Raw genomic sequence first — 26,282 nt, forward strand, 5'->3', positions numbered from 1 at the left:
CTCATTTTCTTATATACTTTCTTACAGGGACTTTCAAGAAAAGTGAGTCAATGCATTGCAGTAGAAAGTGGATTGTGTATAGACTCAGGGAACCTGTGTTCAAATCTTGGTTCTTTTACCGAGGGCAAATCACTTAATTTTTCATCTGTAAAATGAGGACATTAGTCTAGATTGCAACTGTGACGTTTAAAACTAAATGTGTGGTTGCCTTAAATTAGAAGCTTTAGCACCAATCTTTGGGCATTAAGCATTTATTAAAGTATACTAGGTATTAGTAAAAGGAGAACACGTGGAGTTCAGAAAGTTAAGAAAAGGCCTATCTAGCCTAGAGTTCCAGCCTGGTCTGGTTCTTCCTCAAGTCTTCCACCATGACCCTGCTTCAGCCACAAACTGCTAGAGCAAACTGAATGTGGAAGCTTTTTATAGGTCCGGAGAAGAGGTGGTCCTTACACATTGCTTCAAGCTGATTGGTTAGTATCATCCAAATCCATTGGTTCACTGGATTTGAGGGTAGTCTCCTATTGATGTCTCCACAGTCTCTGAGATCAGTCCCTCTTGGGAGTCAGGCAAGTGTGGTTTTAATCAAGTCAACTTTAAGTGAGTTAATCAGCAGAGTCAGTCAATCTCAATTCAGTCTAGATTAATCTCCTCTGGTTGGGGCCTTTGGGCACTGACAAAAAGCTCATTATATCTTCTTCTTCTTTTTTTTTTTTTGCTGGGGCAATAAAGGTTAAATGACTTGCCCAGGTCACATAGCTAGTAAGTGTTAAGTGTCTAAGGCCGGATTTGAACTCAAGTCCTCCTGAATCCAGGGCTGGTGCTCTATCCACTGCACCACCTAGCTGCCCCCAAGCCCATTATATCTTACACAACTAAGGTCCCTTCCAGATCTAAACCTATGATTCTATGACTTATTTTAGACAAAATTAGTAACTGAGTCTTCAGTTAAGTTTAGAACATAGAACTTATCTCCCTTAGAAGAGCTTTCAAAAACCAGTAGAATGTGCTATCAAGAGAGAGACCAGGGGCAGCCAGGTGGCACAGTGGATAGAGCACCGGCCCTGGAGTCAGGAGGACCTGAGTTCAAACCCGGCCTCAGACACTTGACACTTACTAGCTCTGTGACCCTGGGCAAGTCACTTAATCCCAATTGCCTCACCAAAAAAAAAAAAAAAAAGAGAGAGAGAGAGAGAAACCAGATTCCTCCTCATTTGTGTGTATTTGTACATACACCAACATTTAAAGGTCAGGAGTAGAAAAGAGTGAGATCAGAGTAGGAAGAGGGAGATCCATGAAAGTACAAAGTCAGAGAAGGCAAGGGCGGTGTAGCATGAGAGGGGTCAAAGAGAATACATCAGAATGCCATTGATCTACTGATCATTGGTGACTTTTGAGAGGAATGTCAGGAGATGGGGAGGATGAAAATAGATTTTAAGGCATGGAATGAATAGACAGTGATGTGGAGGCAAGGATTGCAGGAAAATTTTTGAAAAAATTACTCTTTTTGAGAAATTTGACAGTGAAGGAATGTAAATGGAACAGTGGTCATTGTTTTATTAGGATACAGGGGAACCTGAACAGGCTTGTTGAAAAAGGGGGAAAAAATCCAGTAGAGGTAGTATAGAAGGAAAAATTTACTACATAGTGGGTGGGAGGAGGAGGATTAAAATTAGATCTATATGTACATGGGCAATCTTGCATGTTCTAGCTCCTAAAATTACTTCCAAGTCACAGGTATAGACACATGTAGCTATATGTACATATGTATATGTATACACACATGTATATGTTTTTCATATTCCCAGAAGCAGTGACATTACATCCAGCAAAATGGGGTGGAGGGGTGCTCTTGTTTAGTTTCAAGTGCTATAAATGTGTATTTTTTTCCAGATTTTATATGGTAGAAAACATTATGACAAAATCTTGTTTAACGAAAACTTCCTGGAATTAAGCCAGTACTTTGGAATATTACCACATTCCACATTTAAACATATTTCTGACCAGGTATAAGGGTGGAAGAAATTTTTGATGGTAGAGATGTGAGGGAAAGAAGGAAGGAATGAAGGAAGGGAAGGAGGAAGGGAGGCAGGAAGCAAGGAGGAAGAGAGGGAGGGAGGGAGGAAGGGAAGGAGGAAGGGAAGGACACTCATTCAGACAACAAAATTCAAATAACATATTCATATATTAGGGAAATAATTTAATGATTGAAATACCAGAGAATCTTTAAACACGGTATTTGAAGTAATACTCCTGTTGGGAAAAAAAATGTTGAATGGTGCCAGTTGTACTCCAAAGTTAAACATGAATTCATCCAATAGATTCCATAAAAGTGACTTGGTGAGTCTACAACTCCACCCACCGTACTTCAAACGACTCCTGCTAAATCATGTAGCATGTTGAAAGGACGTGTGTTTTGCAGAAACCTGGCTGGGTTGAGGGCAGGGCTAACAACAGGAGATTAGAGCAGGAGCAGGAAGGTCTTTGTGCACAAGATTCCTTTGAGAGGGGATAAAGTAGGCATTTTGTTTCTTTCCTCTACCTCAATTAGCCAAAAGATAATGACAAATAATTTTAAGAGAAATACCAAAATATTCACTATGAGTAGGGGTTCCCCTTTTTTGTGTGTCCTGGACCCCTTTTTGGCATTTTAATGAAACCTATGGACCCCTTCTCAGAATCAGAAAGTAGATCCAGTCTAATTATCTAATCTCAGAAAGTATTAAAGCAAATGCTAAATTTCATTTAAAGGTTAATGAAAATAAAGATGTAATTTATATCCCATCCAAGTTCACTTAACCCCCTAAAATCTATCCATGAGGGTAATGGATTCCAGGTTAGGAGACCCTGACTCAGAGGGAGGCTAAGGCCAGTCTACCTGAAGCCTCTCAGGTAGCTGGAGCCCTACCCCAGAGAATCATCACTTGTCTAATTTCAGCAAAATCACTACTTCTCCTCTGCCCTTGTTTCTAGTTAGTGCTAGAAATGTAGGGTAGAGATAGCTTCATAACAATTATTTAAAATGAAAGAAATCAGCTTTTTTAAGGCAGAATTTTCCAATCTGCTGTCAGAGACCGTTATTGCCAATCATCCATTTTAAAGGGAGAGTTCACCATTGGTTAAAAAAAACCCCAACCAAACCAAAAAATAGTGCTGGGGAAGAGGCTAAAATAAGGATTTGTGAATATCAGCATGGAAACATCCTAAAGTGTCCCAGTAAGTAGAGACTGTGTGGCTGCCATTGTCCTTGGTTTCAGCTTCACATGTTTGTTGATGTCATTTATGAGTGAGCCATAACTTCGGGCTCCTCCACCCACCCAATTCTGTGCACACAATGAACATGCTTAAAAATTTAGCTATCACAATGACCATTGGGTGAAGGAGAAAAAACCCAGCTATTAGCAAGTAAGCAGGTAAATAGTCCTTTAAGATAAACTGTAATGTTACACACACATACATACACACAGATCTATGACAAAGTAATGAGATTTTTTTCTTATGGCTTACAGAAATCAGTTTTGCAATTTTGTATTCACATCACATACACATTAACAATCAGAAATCATTAAGCACCATTTCTAAAACTCAGTCATTCTCTGGGACAAATTTCAGAGGGATTAAAAAATTAAATGGTGACATATGGACCTTTATATGAACTTCAGAATGCATTAACATCAACATTACTCACTACAAAGAGATTAACTTCCAGGCAGCTAGGTGGCGCAGTGGATAAAGCACCGGCCCTGGATTCAGGAGGACCCGAGTTCAAAACCAGCCTCAGACAATTGACACTAGCTGTGTGACCCTGGGCAAGTCACTTAACCCTCATCATCCTGCCCCCCCCCAAAAAGAGATTAACTTCCTATCCAGTGCTATTTGTGTGATTGAGCAGTGAACCCCACACACCATCATCAGTTGACAATTACAAGGGCAAAAGGGGATTTACTTCGTACATGTACAAAGTAGGTGTCTTCCATCTTTCCCTCTTTGAAAGTTGGAGACCACAGAAAAGTGGACCAAAGAATGACCAGAAGTAGATTTCTTGTTGGTACCCTAGACTATGTCACTTTATTCATACAAGGGTATGGCAAGTAGAGACCAGAAGTTCAAGAGCTGTCTCTTCAGAGCAGTACTCCATCACTCTCCTATGGACTTCCCTAAACTCAATCCAACCATGGAAACATGAAGTTTTTTTGTTGTTGTTGTTTTCTGAAGAGGATCTAAGAGAAAAAAGGAGGCAAACACCAATGATATTGTCATTGGATTTGGGATGATTTGATCTCAGGCCAAATTTACCTGTATAACATCAGAGCAGATGCCTGTCCCACTTTAAAAAAATAACTGTTGGGGTTATTTCAGGTAAGACTATCCAATGGATTTTCTGGGGAAACATCAGCTCTGAAACTTACCCAATGTCAGAAAAATGGAAACCATGCCATTCTGGAAGCCATAGGCTTCTCCGTTAAATTCTGGAGGAGAGATACCTCCATTTCTAAGCATCAGAGATAAAGAAAAGTTTATTTTACAAATTGACTGCTCAAGATGTCTCAATAGGTATTTTTGAAAAAGAAGCTAAAAATTTAGTGTGTTAGTTAATTATTTACAACTTCTTTTGATCTACTTTTAATGCTGTATTAACACATGATCAGCCCTAGGTCTTTTCTGGTGAAATTTATGTTAAAGATGAGAAACCTGGGGCAGCTAGGTGGCACAGTAGATACAGCAGTGGCCCTGGATTCAGGAGGACCTGAGTTCAAATCTGACCCCAGACACTTGACACTTACTAGCTGTGTGACCCTGGGCAAGCCACTTAACCCCAAATGCAAAAAAAAAAAAAAAAAAGATGAGAAGCCAAACTATATCCTACACTTCAAGCCCTTAAAATATCCACATGCCAAAGACAAGGACAGAGGGATGCAAAGAGCCTCCATAGACGCATCTGAACCCATTCACAAGACAGGTTCACTGGAGAGACAGCTCATTGGATTTATTCCCAGTTAGGAGAAAAAAATAGAACTTTATCTCTGACAAAAACACTAGCAGGAACTAGTGCATGTACAATTTCAGTTTTTGGGGGAAATGGAAATGGATGGGAAGAGGAGGGAAAAAGGTCCCATGAAGTTAGAACAATTCCATGTTGTTCTTCATATTCTATGAGACCCAGAGATGGACAGCAGCAGTCTTTTTATGCAGTTCCACCAAGATACTTTAGTAGGCTTCAAATTGGTTCATCATCAACTTCCTACTGTATTCATATGCCAAAAACAGGGATCCATTGGCAGGGAAAGCTCGGATCAAAGTAGGTTTCAGTCCAGAATATAAGGCCCCTATACCTACAAGGCAGCAAAAAAAAATATCATTTGACATTTTAATAATAAATATGAAATTTTATATGGCAAGACATGGAAGTACAAAACATGGTTTTAAAAAACCTACGAGATAACAACAGGGGACAGAACCCTGTGCTTTCGGTGATATGGGAACCACCCTGGATAAGGGAACTTCCTCTTCCAAGGTAGGTCAGTACCTCCTTAACAATTTATAGTCTTAGAGACCTGCCCAGGGCACTAAGGGGTTAAATGACATACCAAAGGTCATTATGGAAGTATGTATCAGAGATGGGACTTGAACCCAGATCTTTTCTGTTTACAAGTTGACTATCACTGTTTCTCTCCTATAAATGTACATAAAACAACAATTATAGGTACAGCCAATGGTTTCTTCCACCCACGCTAATGGAAGTCACAGGCAACTTCATTGCACCCTTGAAGTAACTGTGATACCAGTGGTCATGTAACAAACCCTCCTGGGCAGTATTGGAGAGAATATAACAAAAAAGTATTCAGAACTGACAATGAGTGACTGATATAATTAGTATGTATGGGGGCCTTGCAGAGCTAACAAAATATACAAGTATTTTCAAGTGCCGTCTTGGACAGTCAATACTCATAGGACACATGCTATCTATTGTTCATTTGAAATTAGAATATAAAATCCAACTGAATTGCCAACTGGCAAATTGGTACAAAGGATGTGTGTTAGAAGGATGAGCACCAGCCTCTTGAACTCAAAAGGAGATACTCAAGAGGTTATTTTTTTTTACAGGTTAATATGTGTATTGTGATGTATTCTTTTCAAATTGCTCATTTAAACATTCTTTTTTTTTTTTAATTTTGAATTCCAAATTCTCTCCTGCCCTCCCACTCTTTCCTTCACCCACTGAGAAGGCAAGCAATATGATATCAATTATACATGTGATGTCATGCAAAACACATTTCTATATTGGCTATATTTCCCCAAAAAGCAAGAAAAATAAAGTGAAAAAATGACACTTCGATTTCCACTAGACTTCATTACTTCCCTCTTTGCACGTAGATAGAATTTTTTCATCATATGTCCTTTAGTTGGAATTATCTTAGATTATTGTACTGATCAGAGTAGCCAGATTTTTAGTTGATCATCATTACAACACTGCTGTTACTATGCACAATGATTTCCTGATTCTTCTCACTTCACTTCGCATCAGTTATAAAGGTCCCAGCATTGTGCTGGATAAATCCTAAGGAGGATATTTTTCTTAACCCTTTCACACTTTACCCAAATAAAGATTTCAATAATCCTGAAAATCAGCTACTATTGCTCACACTTTATATCCTACATCACAATTTGCTCCCCTGGACACTCACTTCCCAAAAAAGAACTGAGGAAGAATTCACAAAATGCTTGCTACAGATCGGTCATATGAGATAGTATGTGATATACAGCTTTTCATTACTGCTTTCTTCACTGGCATTTTATGCTGTGTTTTGGGGGTGGTGATGGGAGTCAGTGAAAGTGATACTAAGACCTAGATATCTGCCTTGAACCCTCTCTGAGAGCACAGCTCATTCTAGTTGAAGTTGCCTTGGTGCTCCCTGATTCACATTCTCAAATACATTAATTTGATCCCCTCTCTCCAAACTTACTATATACTATTCTTTCCAAGCTCCCACTTTCTTTAGACTTGTGGATACAACCTGTATATTCCGTAATTAGCAAATACTCAGGAGCTAGGTGGTACAGGGGATGGAATATTGGTCCTAGAGTCAGAAAGATTCATTTTTCTGAGTTCAAATCCAGCCTCAGACACTTACTGGCTGTGTGACTCTGGGCAAGTCACTTAACCCTGTTTGCCTCAATTGCCTCATCTGTAAAATGACCTGGAAGAGAAGATGGCAAACCACTCCAGTGTCCTTGCCAAGAAAACCCCAAATGGGGTCACAAAAGGTCAGGCATGCCAGAACAACAACAAAGCAAATACTCCCTTTAAGCTCTTTCCCTCATCACTTCCCCTTCCTCCCCAGACTAGTCACTCAACCTCCAAGGACCAAATACCAACCCTGGTACGAAATCCCTATACTCTTAAGCTCTAAGGGCCCAGGAATTGCAAACATCTGCTTCCTGATCCCCAGCATCAGGCCCACAGCTAAACTTCTTTTTCTTAGGGCTGCCCCATGTCCCACCCATTGCTCCTAATGCACTAGTAATGCACAGCTTTTCTTCAAGATTAGACATTTGCGCATGGCCAGTTATGGGAAATGCATGGTCCCTAAGCATGTTCTCTGTAATTTTTGAGGGACTTGAAATTGATTATCACTCGAAAAGATGTGTGTGAACCTGTCTAGATACAATGGGATATATCGAACTCAAGGTCTCAATGCCAACCAAAGCCCTCTGATTACTCAAGAGTTAAGCAAGTTGAGGATAACAGGCTAGAGATTCTGCAGTGCCAGCTTTAGAACTGCTCCTGTAAGGAGGAGGAATGGGTGTAGCAATGGCTACAATGCTGGTGATCAATCATGTCTATCAATTCATTAACCAGGGGGCAACTAGGTGGTGCAGTGGATAAAGCACCGGACCTGGATTCAGGAGGACCTGAGTTCAAATCCGGCCTCAGACACTTGACACTTACTAGCTGTGTGACCCTGTACAAGTCACTTAACCCTCACTGTCCTGCAAAAAGACCCCCCAAAATAAACACAAAAACAAAACAATTACAATTTCAATTCATCAACCAGCATTTATTAAGGACCTACTATGTGCCAGGCACTGTTAAGTGCTAGAGATAAAAAACTGAAAAAATGTAATAATCCTTGCCCTCAATGAGCTTTTTTCGTTGTTGTTTAGTCATTTTTTAGCTGTGTCTGACACTCTGTGACCCCTTTTGGGATATTCTTGGGAAAGATACTGGAGCACTTTGTCATTTCCTTCTCTAGCTCATTTTACAGATGAGGAAACTGAGGCAAACAGTAAGCATCTAAAGTCAGAACACAGGTCTTCCTGACTCCAGGCCCAGCGCTCTATCCAATGCACCACCCACCTGCACTTCAAGAAGCTTACAAAAAGGTACAAATCCAAGAGAAAGAAGAGTGTATTGGTTTGAACTCAGTTATCAAAGTATGGCCTTTTGCCAAAGATTTTTTAAAAGGAAATCTGGGGGCAGCTAGATGGCACAGTGAATAGAGCACCGGCCCTGGAGTCAGGAGTACCTGAGTTCAAATCTGGCCTCAGACACTTAACACTTACTAGCTGTGTGACCCTGGGCAAGTCACTTAACCCCAATTGCCTCACTAAAAAAAAAAAAAAAAAGGAAATCTGGAAGCATTAGATATTCCTATGACAGCTTTGCATTCTTTTTTTTTTTATATTAGTAGGCTCACCTTCATTTTTCAAAACACTTGCAAATGTCCCCATGAAGCCAGCTTGTTTCCCAGACATGGAAAGAACCTGGATTCTTGATTTGATACAGTCCACTGGGTACACAGCAATCCAGAGGCAGATTCCTCCAAAGCCACCACTTAACATCAAAGGGACGGGTCCTGGAGAAAAAAGCCAGAAAAACAACATTTTACCACAAGTACGGGGCAACTGATATCATCATCCCAACACCTAGGAAGGATCACCAATGAGAATTTCTCAAGAAAAAATCTTATGCCAAAGAATACAATCCCAGGAAAAGATTCTTAAGGGAACAGATGTCACCCTGTCACTTACAACCGGAAGCACAAATTAGTTCTAGTTTCTGGATCCTTGGCTTTCCTGGTATTCTTCAGGACAAGAAACTCCAAGTTCATTTGAAAGTTCTTGTTCTACACAAGTTCTTCTCCATGGACCTATAACATAATTACTTTGTCATGGAGACTACGGAAAGCTGAATAACATGACCAACTCTTCCAAAAAGTCTAACAGGAAATAAAGCTTTCGTTTGTTACCACCTCCCCCAAGTCCTATAATTCATCCTCTCTCCCCAGTGGCCTTAATCTTTTGATTAAAAGACAATAGTGGTGGATAGAGCACCAGCCCTGGAGTCAGGAGGACCCGAGTTCAAATCTGGCCTCCGATACTTGACACTTACTAGCTGTGTGACCTTGAGCAAGTCACTTAACCTCACCAAACAACAACAACAACAAACTGAAACTAAAAACAAACAAAAGACAATAGTCATGGAAGTTCAAGAAGGGTTAACCTAAACTGTACACAGTAAAGGCAATATCATAATGAAAAGCAAATGTGAAAGACTTAGCTACTCTGATCAATACCATGATCCCCAACATTTCCAAAGGTCTCACGAAAAACGCTATCCACTTCCAGACAAAGAATTGATGGACTGAGTACATATTGAAGCATATTTTCTTTCACTTTATTTTTCTTGCTTCCATGGCTAATGTGGAGAATTGTTTTGCATGACCTCATATATAAAATGGGCATCATTTTTCCTGTCTCCTCAATGGATGGGGAAGGAGGTAAGAGAGGGAGAGAATATGTAACTGAAAATTAACATTTAAAATAAATAAATAGAACTTGTTGGTTAAAAGAACAAACACAAAAGAAGAAGGGTCAGCCTGACCATGAGAACACAATCCTGTATTATCTAGGAATTTTTATAACTGGGTACTGAAGTTTCTTCCAAGGTAATTTTCCTATCATATAAAAATCCCATGCAAATATTTTTCCATTTCTCTCCTTCCTTAAATGATACTCGCCCCCTAAAAAGCTTAACTGAATTAATGAAGAAATGTTATACTGCAGAAGGTGACTTGGAATGCATCCTTCAAATCTCTACCAGGCAGAGGTTTACCCAACCTTGGGACAAGACTAAGAACATCTGTCAATACACTCTTCATATCTGTCCAAAGCCACCATACCATATCTCATGGATCCCTGGATCATGTTGAGGGTAACTTCGATGACCACACTGGCAAAAATCAAAGCACATGTAACAGTCTGTAATCTCTTCCAAAAAACGAGGTACATACCTAACTCATCTTTTGATCTTCCTGATGCAAAAAATGATCGGCTCAGTTCATAGCCACCGAAGAAGAAGAAATATCCAGGTACTTCCCTAAGTAAAGTGCTGGAGAGTCCATGGTAGAAACCCAGAGGGCCATCTTTTCGAAGGATGCCCCTTACTACTGACCATACTGTACTGGGAGAAAAGATAACATAAATACACATTAGCTTGCAATGAAGAAAGAATAAGACAGTGACCCCACCACTGTCCATTATCAAATCTGGCTGTGGTGGCATAGGCTCAGTCCATTAGAGGTTCTGGCTGCTTCCTAGCAATAAAGAAGCTGGTCTATTTTCAGTCAGAATAACCAGCCATTATCTCAATAAATTCCTTTCTCAGAACCTAGGAAGGATTCAGAATTCAGTTCTGGAGGTGTTTCTCTGATAGCTTTCTGGTACTCCAATTTTTCCTCCTGGGCGTTGTAAAAAGGGTAATTGGCTTTCAGAGCTGGGGCTCTTGCTCTTTGCAGTTCTGACTAAAATTCCCTGATCTCTAATCCCCAGCTGGGAGTTGAGAGCTCCTGGACTTTCCTAGGCCCTTGATGGCTCCCTGAATTCAAAAATCTGAGGATTGTACCTCAAATCCTAATTACCTATTCCCCTACCTAATTGGTAGAATAATCTGATTTGTTATTTTTCTAATGCATTCCTTTCTTAGCCCCTACTTTCCATTAATCTACCTCCAGTCAGCCTTCCTCCTCTAGGTGACAAAAGTGTACTTTCTATGATTTATTGACAAAGAAGGGGCAGCAAGGTGGTACCATAGATAAGAGAATCAGACCTGGAGTCAGGAAAACGCATCTTCCTGAATTCAAATCTAGCCTCAGACACTTATTAGTTGAGTGACCCTGAGCAAGTTACCTAACCCTGTTTACTTCTGTTTCTTCATCTGTAAAATGAGCTGGATGGGGCAGCTAGGTGGCACAGTGGATAAAGCATCGGCCCTGGATTCAGGAGGATTTGAGTTCAAATCTAGCCTCAGATACTTGACACTTACTAGCTGTGTGACCCTGGGCAAGTCACTTAACCCTCATTGCCCCGCCCCCCCCCAAAAAAAGAAAAAGACAGCTAGAGAATGAAATGGTAAAGCAGTATCTTTGACAAGAAAAGCCAAATGGGGTCATAAAGAGTCAGACATGACTAAAACGACTGAATAAGAACAAAATTGATAAAGAGGAAAGAGAATAAATATGACAGCAATTCTATAACAGCATAATATAATTAAATCTACTTAGTCTCAGAAGAGGGGGCCCTAAATTCCCTGGGCTAGTAGTATCACACTCAAAGGGAAATAGCTCCTTGCCTTTGAAAACCACAAATTAACATTGTTAATGTTGTACCATATTTATTTATTTTGCTAAACATTTCCCAGTGACATTTTAATCTAGCTCTGGCCCCACCAGTTGCCACCTCTACCATAGGCTTCCCTGTGCTTAAATTCTCCTAACCCAGCTGCCTTGAATTTTTCTCTCATGGCTCATCTAGAAGCACAAGACCATAGATTTGAAACTGGAAGGGACCTTAGAGGTCATCTAGTCCAACCCTGTCACTCATTAGCTGAGACCCAGAAAAGTTAAATAACTTGCCCAAGGTCACAGGGGCACTGAGAAGCAGAGCTGGGGTCAGAAGCCAGGTTTTCTAATTCCAAATGCCATATACTCTCTACTATCCCACTGGACTTTCCAGCATTTGCTTCTCTTGTAGCCCCAGACAGGACTAGCCTTTCCTTTAGAGCATAAACCAGATGAATCTAGTATACATCTAACCTTGAATTTTTTGGACCAAGCTCACCATTCCTTTCTTCTAATTACAGGTTTGTTCTCAGCCCACCAGGAAGTCTCCTGACAGCAAGACAGGGCTTGTGGTACTCCAGTCACAGCCACTACATAACAACTTAGTTATTTAAGTATATAACTTCATCTCTTCCTTCCCTTCCCCTCCCCTCTGCAATAACTCTTTATCCCTAGAAAGGGACAAAGTCATTTTTTTTGTTTTGGGGTGGTTTTTTTTGTTGTTGTTTTTTGTTTTTGTTTTTTCGGGGCAATGAGGATTAAGTGACTTGCCCAGAGTCACACACAGCTAGTAAGTTTCAAGTGTCTGAGGCTGGATTTGAACTCAGGTCCCCCTGAATCCAGGACCAGTGCTTTATCCACTGTGCCACCTAGCTGCCCTGAAAGGGATAAAGTCAAATCAGAATATAAACTCAATTAAATGTCAGTCCAACACACAGTTTATCTTTGAAATTCACAATAGAAATTAGCAAGAATTAGAATCTTAATAGGCTGATTAAAAAGTTTTCTTATTCCTATCTCCTCAATTTTCCTTTCTACACCTTGTATTTTGGCAAGCAGCAAGTGGATTTTGTTCAGGTGGTTAGGTGACTAAAATAGGGAAGGAGTTAAATTAAAGCATAAATGTTACTTGTAGGCAGTTCAGAAGATCAGCTACAGCAAAGGTGTCAAACTTAAGGCCTGAGGGCCTCACACAGCCTGCAAAACTCCCCAAAAGCTGAGAGAACTAGATTAAAATATAACTGGGATTACTAGCTGTGTGACCCTGAGCAAATCATTTAAACCCAATTGCCTCCCTTCTTGCCTGCCTGCTTCCTTCTCTCCCTCCTGTCTCTCTGTCTCTCCCCCTCCCATATATATACATATGTGTATATATATGTGTGTATGTATATAAATATATGGAAAAGTTTAATAAAACAAGTAAAAATGCAATATAAAAGTATATTACGGGGGCAGCTAGGTGGCACAGTGCATAAAGCACAAGCCCTAGATTCAGGAGGACCTGAGTTCAAATCCAACCTCAGACACTTGACACTTAGTAGCTGTGTGACCCTTGGGCAAGTCACTTAACCCTCACTGCCCCACCAAAAAAAAAAAAGTACAATATAACATGGGTAATGTTAATATGTGGTTTTTTAAGTTAATATGCTGCCTGCTATTTGAGTTTAACACCAGTGAGCTCAATTCTCCTATACTGAGAAAAAGCATAAAGGGATAAGAATTGCATGTGTGATCTCACTGATATAAAGAACTCTCAGGTTGGGGCATCTAGGTGGTACAGTGGATAAAGCACCGGCCCTGGATTCAGGAGGACCTGAGTTCAAATTTGACCTCAGACACTTGACACTTACTAGCTATATGACCCTGGACAAGTCACTTAATCCTCATTGCCCCTTGCCAAAAAAACCCCAAAAAACAAAAAACAAAACTCCCAGGTGCAGGTCATTGTCTTCTCTACAACCTAAAGGCCTAAAGGCACCTAAAACACTGAGCTAGTGTCTTTGCCCCAGGTTGCACAGCCAGTATGTGTCAAAAGTAGGACATGAATCCAGGTGTTCCTCGTCTTAAGGCCTTCTCTCTATCCCCTTATGCCAAGTAGAAATTGAGTTATTTTATTAAAAACAGATAAAGAAGAGGAAGCAGAGAAAGCACTTGAGTAGGGCTGTTTGTTGTAAGCCTATCTACAAAGCATTTTGATAGGCCAGGATGTGGAAACAGCATTGTTATAAAGTGGTATAGCCTTGTAGTGGCAAGAACACCAGATTCGATGTCAGAAGACCTGGATTGGAATAGATAACCCCAGCTCTAAATGCTAAAATCCTCTGAATGTTCCTTTATACTGATCTTCATCACTTTCTTAATATTGAAACAATCCTACATTCCTGGTATAAATCTAACCTGGTCATAATGAATATTTTTTTTGCTATGTTGCTGTAGCCTCTTTGCCAAAATGTTATTTCCCATTTTTGCATCAATGTTCATGATGGACATTGGTCTATAGTTACTGTAAGAAGCCTAGTTTCTGTTTTGTTTCTTTTGTGGACTGAGGACTAAAGAGAAGCCATTTACCAAACAGTAAATAATAATTCACCTCACTTCACTCTCTGGCAATAGATGGGACTCAAACGCAAGTCACCTGAGGACCTGGGGGGCCCCAAGATAATTAATGTAACTTGAGTCTGCTGTCTTCCTTTGGAGACGTTCAAAGGGTTTAACCAGACATTACCTCATTTGCCAGGTGTCTCCAGTATATCCAGGAAGTCAAAATCAGCTGTCTTAAAAAGGGCAGCTATAACAAGAGACTTAAGTGATTTGCCCAAGGTTATTCTAGGGATCAGTGGCAAAGTTAAAATAACACCTAGTCTCAGTGCTATGTTACCTCTCATAATTGGGACATTTCTCTTCCAAGAAAGGAGATTTCAAATCCTATCACCCAACATTCACTTTTTTGGGGGAGGGATTATGATGTTTGGTATGACATATAAGGGGAAAGGATAGACTAGTCTTCTAGCTGAATTATTTAAATTGCTTTTTAAAAATAATAACCTTGGGGGTACCTAGGTGGCACAGTGGATAGAGCACTGGCCCTGGATTCAGGAGGACCTGAGTTCAAACCCAGCCTCAGACACTTAACACTTACTAGCTGTGTGACCCTGGGCAAGTCATTTAACCCCAATTGCCTCACCAAAAACCAAAAAACAACAAAACAAAACAAAAATAACCTTGAAATTAAAGTAATTGAAAGAAATTACTATTTTTGTCTTTTTCTTTTATATCAGTCATTCTCATCAACACCTTCTAATCACACTTTAAATTACTGTCTTTAAAAGCTTCTTAAATTCTTGAGAATGTCTGAGCTTTTTCTAGCATCGAGGCAGATTAAATTTCTTAGAGTGCAAAAAATAAGGTCATTTCTGCAGATCTCATTGATCTCTAAAGAAATCATTGTATTTTAGTGTGGGCAAATTAGGATAAGTAGGCTTGTTTCTATGTTTAATATTCACTCCTTTATTCGATATATTTGTAGCAAACCCCAGAGACTTTCACCCTCCCTTACCCCCAGCATACAGAGCTTCCAATACACTAAACCTTTCCCCTTCCCCCGCCCCCCCAAGGTGATAGGGAGTGTTTACTGAAACGCACTAATGGGACTTACTTCTGGCCTTCCGCTACCTTCCCTGATGCCTGCATTTCGAACATGGTCTGAAGTCGACACTTCACCAGCTCCGTGGGACACAGCACCAGGGCGGCAAAAGCAGAAGCAAAAGAGCCCGCCGCCGCATTCTGCACATCACTGAACAAGAACACAATTGAACATCAATCAGTGTATTTGCCCACAGACATTTATTAAGCACCTACTGTTTGTAGTTGGCAGTATGGCATAAGTGATTAGAGAGTTGAATTTGGAGTCAAGAAGATCTGGGTTCAAATTCTCCTCTGACACACACATAATCTGTGTGATCCTGAACAAGTCACAGTTTCTGGGTTGCTCCAGGCAACTTCCTAAGCTGTAAGTCACAAAGAAGGTGCTACAAGTAGTAGTTCCCTCACCTGTGAGTTCCCTAGATCAATGAAATCACCGGTCTGGTCATGTCCCTACGCTATTTGTAATGTACTCTGCCAGGGGCAGCTAGGGGGCGCAGTGTGCTGGACCTGGAGTCAGGACTCAATCAATATACATTTATTAAGCAGCAGGCACTGTGCTAAGTGCTACAGATACAAAGAGGCAAAAGACAGTCCCTGCACCCAAGGAGCTTGCAATCTAATGGGAAAAGACAACATGCAAACAAATACTTGCAAAGCAATATGTACAGGTTAAATAGGAAATAATTAAAAGAGGGGAAAGCACTGGGTTTAAGAGAGGTTAAAGGACCCTTCCTGTAGAAGGTGGGATTTTAGCTGGGACTTAAAGAAGCCAGGGAGATCAGTAGTTGAAGCAAAGGAGGAAGAACCCTTTCCAGGCATGAAAGAGAGAGAGAAAAAAAATGCCCAGAGCCAAGAGATAGAGGTATATTGTTTTTGGAATGAGGCTGGTGTCCCTGGAGGTGACATGATCAGACCTTTGATTTAGTAAAATCACTTTAGTGTCTAAATGGAGGATGAACTGGAGTGGGGAGAGATTGGAGACAGGCAGATGCACCAGCAGGCTATGGCAATAATCTAGGCATGGGGAGATTGGTACCTCAGAGCCACGTGCTTTGTGCCTTTCTCCCCAAGAGAAGTCCAAGGATTTCTCTTGGTTTCCCTTCCCTTCCCTTGCCCCTGAATAAACTACCATCTTATTCTAACTGTTTTTGTGTGCAAGAGGGTGTAATTCTTTAAATAGGAATTCCTAAGAATCCCAACCCCTACCCCTAATCCTACCCCATACCCCATTTCCCCCATAACATTTTGGTGGCCTGTATGGGGAACAAGGAAATTCCCTCTTTCCTCTTGGCACACAAAACCTGGGGGTGGGAACCTCCCTTCTGGGTTTCCTTTCTCCCTCTTCCACCTGACTCAACCTCCTGTTTGAGTCATAGAGAGGTAGAGAGAGGGTCAGCTTCCACGTAACAGCAGAGGGCAGCCTGGGTCTCCCTCCCTCGCCAAAAGCTCAGCTAGATGTCCGAACCACGGTCGAACCCTGGGACTCCACATTTCTGGGTAAGAACTTTTGTGCTTGTGTGTCTACCCCTTGCCAGCACTCTGCGACTGAGACTCCTCTTTGTCCACCAGCTGATCTCAGAACCAATCCCCTGTGGCCTCCACAGCCGAGCTCCAGCCCCACTGGGAGTGGATTTCAGTCTGTCTTACTTTCTGGTTCAGGTCCTAGCATTCAATCAAGGCACAAAGTGGGGATGGGGTAAAAGGACTCAAAAAAAAAAAATGCAGACAGACACTGCCTCTCACAGAACTAGGCTTTGATCTGATTACTTAACTCCAGTAAAGCAGGCCACGCCCTGTCCTTCATTCAGCCTTTCCAGCTTCCACTGGGGAAAAAAAAAAGTGGTCACACTTTACTCCTGATCTGGAGTTTTTGCTCTGGTCAGTTTAAAATTTTTTTTTTGTTTAAGTCTGTTCCATCTAGGCTCAAGGATTTATGGCACTGTGCCTACCTGTCGCCTCTGAACCTTACAGCTCCTTACACTCCAGGTCTTCTCCACTTCTCTCCCCTCCCCCTCCCTTGCACAGTGATTTCTTTGACCCCCGCTCATCTTGAAGCAGTTACAGAAGAATCTTCATCCCCTTTCCTTATATATAGAGAAGTGGGGAAATGTTGTGGGCCCAAAGTCCCCCAGAAGTTCTCTGGGACACATTGAAGAATCTTTTCCTTGAGAAACTAAACCAGAGGACAGATACGCCTAGAGAGATAAGCGGAACCAAATCACTGAGCTAGCTTTGGGACCTCCACCCTTCATTCTGATCTCCCTTACCCCTGGGGGGATAACTTTGGGTGTGGCTGCGGACTTTGTGTCCGGAAGAGAGAGATGGCTTGAGAGATCGGCAGCCACCCTTCACCCAATTCCTCTAGCCATCACCAGTGGGGGATGGTCCAGCCTCACTAAAGGAACTTTCCACAAGCAGACGGTCACACCCCATCAGTCCCCTATAAAAGTACCTGCCAGTCTCCTGCTCGAGGAGATTGGTACTTCAGATCCACGTGCTTTGTGCCTTTCTCCCCAAGAGAAGTCTAAGGATTTCTCTTGGTTTCCCTTCCCTTCCCTTCCCCCCCTTCCCTTCCCTTGCCCCTAAATAAACTACCATCTTATTCTAATAATAATAATAATAATAATAATAATAACCTAGGCAGGGCGGTGGCAGTGTCAGAGGAGAGATAGGGGCTTATTCAAAAGATGTTGCAAACATTAAATGAATAGCTGTAGGCAACAGCTTCAATATGGGGGGTGAGAGACAGTGAGGAATCCAGGATGACTCCTAGGCTTTGAGACTAGTAAAAGGGAAGTAATAGGGGGAGAGGGTTTAGGAAGAAAGATAATGAGTTCTGTTTTAGACATAGTGAGTTTAATAAGTTTACTGCACATCCAGTTCAAGATGTCAGAAAGGCAATTGGAAACTGGAGACTGGAAGTTGGTAGAGAGATCTGGGCAGGAAAGGTAGATATGAGAATCATCAGTATAGATATGGCAATTAAATCCATAGGAGTTGATGAGATCACCACATAAACTAAACTCTGGAAAACCTGAATTCAAATCTGACCTCAGACACTTACTAGCTGTGTGACTCTGAGCAACCGCTGTCTGCCTCAGTTTCCTCATCTGTAAAATGGATTTAATAATTGCACCTACCTCCCAGGCTTGTTGTGAGGATCAAATAAGATAATAATGGTAAAGCATGTAACACAGTGCCTAGCACATGGTAAGCATTATATAAATGTTAACTATTATGTTATTATAATTATCATTACTATTACTAGGTCCTAAAGGAAAACTGCCTAAGAAAAGAACCAAGAAAAGGAGATGTTACAAATAGAGTACAAATAGAGATCTACATTTCTCAATATGTATTCTTAAAATTCCTGGTATCTTGACTAATATGGTAATGTTTTACATAATTGCACATGTATAACTGATATCTGATAGCTTACCACCTCAGGGAGAGGGGAGGGTATGGAGGGAGGGAATGAGAGAGGGATAGAATTTGGAACTCAAAACTATAAATTGATAGATGGATGGATGACTGGATGGATAGAGAGATAAATGAATAAATAGATAAATAGATAATTGATAAATAAATAACTGAATGGGTAGATGGATGGATGAATGAATGGATAGATAAATGAATAAATAGATAATAGATAAACAAATAACTGAATAGATGGATGAATAAATAAATAAATGTATAGATAAATAAATGAATAAGTTATTGAATGAATGAGCAACAACAACAACAACAACAAAGCCCTGTTATCCCGTCCACTATAAAGCATTTCTCTGGATTGCTGACCTTACTATTTTTGTCCTTCAGTTGCCTCCTAAGGGGATCTGTCCTTCACCTGATTCCTCCTAAATGTATTTTCTTCCCCAATTGGAAAGATTTGTAAAGTGCTCAACACAGTCCTTGACATACAGTAAGCGTTTAATAAATGTTTATTCCCTCTCTTCCCTTCCCAATCAGGTGGTTCAATTTGTGCCTGTGGCACTTAGCAGTGGTTGGCACAAGATAAGCACTTGAGATGCTCTTCAGAGATAAGTGTTGCTAATTCAGAGGAAGAAGAGACCTCTGAATGGTAGGTCTAGGATGGATAAAAGCTATGTAGACAGGAAGAGGAAGGTCATTTCAGGTTGGGGAATAGCATTAGCATAGCCAAGAAAACCTCTTCCTGTTTGGAGAGAAGACTCCTTTAAAAGGAACAGTGACCCATTCACTTTCTGACTTTCTGCACCTTGCTATCACAATGTCTCCTCTGCTGCTCTCTCACTCTGGATCTTCCCTTAGAAACTGAAGCCTCCTTTCCCTGAAACATCCATCCTCTCTAGTGGCTTTCTCACCCCGGAACAACCCTCTGGCATGCTGGCCTCTTTATCCTAAGGCAAGGTCTTCCAAGTCGAGCCGATGGCCCATGGGAGAGGAGTGTTCAAAGTTAGTGAGATCTGAAGTGAAGGAGGCAGATTATGGAATCAACCCCTCTGAATTGTGGATAACCTAGAGAGAGACAGTCATGACCACCTATTGTGCCACTGGAGGGTCTAGAATGTCACATGGGACTGATGAGAAAAAAGAAAGAATGGATCTATATTGAGCTTCCTTGGGCAAAGAGAGGGCTAGTCAACAAGAATGATAAAGAGCTATAAGAAGCCTTGGAGAGAGGGCTAACTCAGGAAAGGTCTAGAAAAATACTTGGGAGTGAGAAAAGTAGGAAAGATGCTCTCCTCCCCAACTATTCCCATCCTCACCAAAAGTAAGAGAGGAAGAAGTTAATACCTATGAAATGTCTTCTGAATGCTGTATTGATTCCCAGCTCTATAATGATTTGGCTGAAGACTTTGGGTTCTTAACATGGGATAAACATGGAATTTTTTTAGCCTTAATAACTATATTTCAATATAAGTGCTTTTTGTAATCTGATGTACTCAGCTAGGTGGTACACTGGACAGAGGGTTGGTTTGAAATCAAGAAGGCCCGAGTGCAAATCCTGCTTAGGACATTTCCTAGTTGTGGGATCCTAGATAAGTCACCTGGCCTCAGTTTCCTCATCTATAAAATGGCAACTAATCTCCCAAAGATGCTGTGAGAATTAAATAATATAACACATGCAAAGTGCTTTGTAAACCTTAAAACACTATATAAAAACTATTTAAATTAAAAAGGTTTTGTACAAACAGAAGCAATGCATCCAAAATGAGAAGGGAGACAGAAAACTGGGAAACAATTTTTATAGCCAGTACTTCTGATAAAGGCCTCATTTCTAAAATATATTGGGAACTAAATCAAATTTATAAGAATCCAAGTCATTCCCCAATTGAGAAATGGTCAAAGGATATGAACAGGCAGTTTTCTGATGAAGAAATCAAAGCTATCTGTTGCCATATGAAAAAATGCTCTAAATCACTATTGATTAGAGAGATGCAAATTTAAACAACTCTGAGGTACCACCTGACACCTATCAGATTAGTTAATATGACAAAAAAGGGAAATAATAAATGTTGGAGAAGCTGTGGAAAAATTGGAACTCTAATGCCTTGTTGGTGGAGCTGTGAACTGATCCAACCATTCTGGAGAGCAGTTTGGAACTATGCCCAAAGGGTTATAGCTTTGCATACCCTTTGACCCAGCAATATCACTATTAGGACTTTTCCCCAAAGAGATCACAAAAAAGGGGAAAGTACCCGCATGTACTAAAATATTTATAGCTGCTCTTTTTGTGGTGGCAAGGAATTGGAATTTGAGGGGATTCCCATCAACTGGAGAATAGCTGAACAAGTTGTGGTATACTAATGTAATGGAATACTATTGTGCTGTAAGAAATGAAGAGCAGGTAGATTTCAGAGAAACCTGGAAGGACTTGCATGAACTGATAAGTGAGATGAGCAGAACCAGGAGAACATTGTACACAGTATGAACAACATTTTGTGTTGATCAACTGTGATAGACTTGATTCTTCTCAGCTATACAATGGTCTAAGATAGTTCCATAGGACTCATGATGGAAAATGCTCTCCAAATCAAAAAAAAAAAAAAAGAACTGTTGAATCTGGATGCAGATTGAACCATACTATTTCTATTGTTTTTGTTGTTGTTTTTCTTTTTTGAGGTTTTTCCTTTTTGTTCTGATTCTTCTCTCATTACATGACTAATGCAGAAATATGTTTAATGTTATTGTACATATATAACCTATATCAGATTACTTGCTGTCTTGGACGGGGGGGAGGGAGGGAGAAAAATTTGAAACAAGAAATCTTATAAAAACAAATGTTGGGGGGCAGCTAGGTGGTACAGTGGATAGAGCACCAGCCCTGGATTCAGGAGGACCTGAGTTCAAGTCTGGCCTCAGACACTTGACACTTACTAGCTGTGTGACCTTGGGCAAGTCATTTAACCCCAATTGCCTCACCAAAAAAAAAAAAACACCAAATGTTGGGGCAGCTAGGTGGCACAGCGCATAGATCACCAACCCTGGATTCAGGAGGACCTGAGTTCAAATTTGATTTCAGGCACTTAACACTTACTAGCTATGTGACCCTGGGCAAGTCACCAAACCTGCACTGCCCCACAAAAAAAAACCAAAAAAAACCCCAAAACAAAAAACAAATGTTGAAAACTATCTCTAAATGTAACTGGAAAATAATAAAATATTTATATGAAATTTTTTTAAAAACAAACTATTGTATTACTATTACTATCTTATTCTTTTAAAAATGTTATTCTGAGGGGGGCAGCTAGATGGCGCAGTGGTTAAAGCACCGGCCCTGGATTCAGGAGTACCTGAGTTCAAATCTGGCCTCAGACACTTGACACTTACTAGCTGTGTGACCCTGGGCAAGTCACTTAACCCCCTATTGCCTACAAAAAAAAAAATGTTATTCTGAGAAGGGGTCATTCGGCTTCACCAGACTGCCAAAGGGGTCCATAACATGGAAAGAAAAGGTTAAAGTTCACTTTTATAGTGTACACTAGTAAAAAGTCTTTAAAAGGAGGGGGTGGGGGAACAAAGAAAATGTGATCATTTTCAATGCAGCTAATATATGGCTGGGGGCTTGGCGGGGGCGGGGGGGGGGGAGGGGTTGAGAGAAGGAGGTTAAAACCAAGGAGAAGCAATGGGAACAAAAATAGAGTCTATGAAGTTGAGGTCTGGGGATCAGATTTAGATTTAGAGCCAAAAGGGACTTGGAGATCATCTAATCCAATCCCTTCATCTTATAGGGAAACAAATGGAAGCCCAGAAAAGTTTGACTTCTCCAAGGTTATACAGAGGCAGGATTTAAAACCCAATCATTCAAAAAAGCATTTATTTAGCTGTTCATGTCCATATGACTTTGTTTACGAGGCCACAGAAACTTCTTCAGCCTGGAAACTCACTCAACCCTTATACTACTTCTCACACTTGAAACTCAAAAGAGATCAATTGGCCTACCCAAGTTCAGATAGCTAGTTAGGGGCAAAGGTGGGAATCACACCCAGGTCTTCTGATCCCTAGTCTAATAATCTTTTCACAACACCAATGAGTGTGCACTTGCGCATGTGTACACACACACACACACACACACACACACTCACCAACATAAGCACACAAATGCATATGCATACAACTTGAACCAGTGAACCAGGGCCAAACCTTGCAAGCCATGGATTTCCTAAGTTACACTAATGTTCTACAACATCAGCAGGTCAGCAGTCTGAACAGGCATCCCCAAGTTCTTAGCATGGATAATAACAGTCACTCACACCCAACTGATTCAGTCTACTGGCTACAAACGGAAATTAATTCAGAAAACCCTGGCCCTGGGTGCTGAAAGTACAGCAGGCTTTGTACTTTGGCCAACAGGGGAAGAGTGCAGGGACACACTGCCAAGTGAACGTGCGTCTGACAACTGGCACTGAGAGGAGTTTTCTTTCACAATGAAAACACACTGCTCAGGGCACAAGTTTCCTTTTGGAATTTCCTTTAAAATTTTTAAAAATGCAAACATACAACTGTTTGCATGTATAATATATTTTGGACACATAAATATACAGACATGCAGCATATTATTCTTTCGAATTCTATTGCCAAGCGATACCTAGTTCATAAGCTTCTTCTCACTTCCCTCCAACTATCACAAAGCAAAAATCTTTGCTTTCCCAATTCTGCTAAAACCCAAACTTTAAACTTTTCCATTCTCTCTTCAAGCCAGGCTTTCCTTTTCTCAGGGCCACCCTGTCAGTCAGGTGACTGGGATCTATCAGTTAAGGTCATTAAGTAGTTATTCTCTAGCTTTAGGGACCAAAGGTAACAGTCTATAAATCTAGGTTGCTTTTGGACATCACTGTGCAGTAGCCTCAGAGGCAGGTTTTAGAGGGAGACCAGGGCTAGCTTTTTAGAGAAAATGCTATCATAAAGGGGACCAATACCTGGGAACAGCTGGAGAGGTAGGAAGGAGCTGAGAACCGATTTGATTTGTCAAAATCTTGGGGAAGGCAGGCCAGGAGTAGGGACTGGTATTAAATGGTCTTCTCAGGAGCCCATTTCTCCTTTCTCTCTGCCACATTCAAGTTCAGTTATGTATCCTAAAGGTGGCTGGTTTGAATGATAGGAAACCCAGGCACCTAAGGATATACTGACATATTGGCATACGGGTGTAGGCATGTGCGTACCTATCTGACACTCCTCAATCTGCCATGAATGAAAGGTCTGATATGGAAATCCAAGTGAGTAGCAAATGCTGACTAGGTCATTCTGGATTCAATGTGGACTTGAGATCTCTAATAAATACTTTAATCTTCTTGTATAAGCACCTAAGGTCCACAAGTCCCATTTTATGTCTATAATAGAAAGAGTAAGAGATGTATTAATCTCACAACAAATGTAAGTTTAGCTTGTTAAAACACACACACACACACACACACACACAAAACCATGATTTATAACAACTAAAAGTCAAATTCTGGATAATATTGTCTACTAGAAAACAAACTTTCAATATGCTCACTCCTTTTGCTTTTATTCCCACCCCCTCCCTTCTCCCTTGCCCCTCCTCCTCCTCTGATTCCCTCTCCCTTCCTCTTTGAAGATTTTTCTAGGTCACGCCCACAAAAGACATCATCACTCTCCAGCAATGAACTGGAGACTTACTCTCTCTGCCTCACTCTGGGTCTATCATGGAAGGGGAAACAAGAAAGAGAATGAGGGAGTTTGCTTGTGACAGGTTTACTAGCCCTATCCCCCAGGCTCCTGCTAAGGCCTATAATGGAGTCTTTGCATGCTGGGGATGGCCAAGAGATTAGTTGAGGTCAGTGTGAAGAGTTGTTTTTTCCCCTATCCTTGAGCACTATAAGCTATCTGATAGAAGCTGCATTCCAAAGTAGGAGATAGAAGAAAAGGAATTCTCATCTCTCCATAGTTACCAGAAATAACCAACAATAACTGGAAAGTGGGACATTTTCCTTACTACAGTATTGCAAATATTTTCACTGTCCCTAAGATTAAACATTATCCAGGTATACTTAATATTATCCAGAAGTTAATATCGAATCAGTTAACAAGCAAACCTTAAAGTACTTTAAATATAAATGATGGCTACTATTAACAGTCAAAATAATTATCAACCAAATATTTATTGGCATATAAATATGAGCTACTTATGATTATATTAATTTTTATTACTAATAAACGTGAGTGATTGGTCGAGAGAGAGAGAAGTCCAATAGGGCCAAGAATTTAGGTAACATGGTTTGGTGGAACCCAACCTGGATATGGAATCAGAAGGGTCTGAATCTTGGCTTTGCTTCTTACTAGATATAAGGATAACTGTTAACCTCTCCAGGCCTCAGTTTCTTCATATATAAAATGAAGGGGTTTAAGAAACCATGTATCAAGGGGGCAGCTAGGTGGCACAGTGGATAGAGCACCCGCCCTGGAGTCAGGAGTACCTACCTGAGTTCAAATCCGGCCTCAGACCCTTAACACTTACTAGCTGTGTGACCCTGGGCAAGTCACTTAACCCCAATTGCCTCACTAAAAAAAAAAAAAAAGAAGCCATGTATCATCCCTTACAACTCTATATCTACAATCCTATCATATTATTAGTAGCAATTACATTTATGATATGAGTTATGCAGATGTTACATAGGTAATTATTAATAATAAAGAGAGGCAGTGTTGCTTAGTGGACAGAGGCCTGGTCTTAAAACCTCGAATATCTGGATGTAAGTCCTGTCTCTAATACAGACGAGCTGTGTGATCTGGGCAAGTCTCTAGGTCTTTTGACTCCTCACTCTCACTCACCCCACATAGCCAATCTGTTGTCAAATTCCTACTTTTATAATATCTCTCTTATGCCTTCTCTCCTCTCCACTCATAGAGCCTCAATCTTAGTTCAAGTCCTAATCACCTCTTGCCTAGACTATTGCAACACCCTCCTAATTGTTCTCCCTGCCTCAAGGTTTTCTCTACTCCAATCTATCCTCCCTTCAGGTGGCAAGGTAATTTTTTCTGAATTTTACATATGACAATGTCATCCCCTGCTCAAGTTGCTACAGTGGCTCCCTATTAGCTCCAAAATAAGATATTAATCCCTTTGTCATTTAAAGCTCTTCACAATCTGGCCTTTCCTACTTTTCCAGTCTTTTTAAACTTCTCTCTCCTACAAGTAATCTATGATCTGACCATACTCACCCCTTGCAGTTTCTCAAACCCAGCATTCCATCTTTCATCTCCATGCCTTCACATGAGCCAAACATTCTCCCACATCTGGAATTCTCTGCCCCCTCATTCTCACATTTTAGTTTCCCTGTCTTTCTTCAAGACTACAATAAAAAATACCAGGCTTTCCCCAGTCCTCCCACAGCTGTTAATGCCTTCCTTCCCTAGAGTTCCATCCATCTACTCTTTTTTTTAGGGGGGGAGGGGCAATGAGGGTTAAGAGACTTGCCCAGGGTCACACAAGTGTCTGAGGCCAAATTTAAACTCAAGTCCTCCTGAATCCAGGGCTGATGCTTTATCCACTGAGCCATCTAGCTGCCCCTCCCA

The 26,282-nt window shown here is 40.8% G+C and overlaps 1 protein-coding gene across 2 annotated transcripts in view; it reads right to left on the reverse strand.

Moving 5' to 3' along the window:
* Window positions 1-2,176: 2,176 nt before the first annotated feature.
* SLC25A15 (solute carrier family 25 member 15) overlaps window positions 2,177-26,282 on the reverse strand; it is a 43,044-nt gene continuing 18,938 nt past the window's right edge. For both annotated transcript variants that reach the window (XM_043994385.1, XM_043994386.1), the window contains exons 4-7: window positions 15,274-15,411; window positions 10,293-10,462; window positions 8,697-8,855; window positions 2,177-5,330 (exon numbers count right to left, since the gene is read on the reverse strand). In XM_043994385.1, coding sequence (XP_043850320.1) covers window positions 5,206-5,330; window positions 8,697-8,855; window positions 10,293-10,462; window positions 15,274-15,411 — 592 coding nt within the window. In that variant the 3' untranslated portion in view covers window positions 2,177-5,205. The remainder of the gene's footprint in view (window positions 5,331-8,696; window positions 8,856-10,292; window positions 10,463-15,273; window positions 15,412-26,282) is intronic.

Source organism: Dromiciops gliroides, chromosome 3 (assembly GCF_019393635.1).
Source record: "Dromiciops gliroides isolate mDroGli1 chromosome 3, mDroGli1.pri, whole genome shotgun sequence".
Classification (NCBI taxonomy): Eukaryota; Metazoa; Chordata; class Mammalia; order Microbiotheria; family Microbiotheriidae; genus Dromiciops; species Dromiciops gliroides.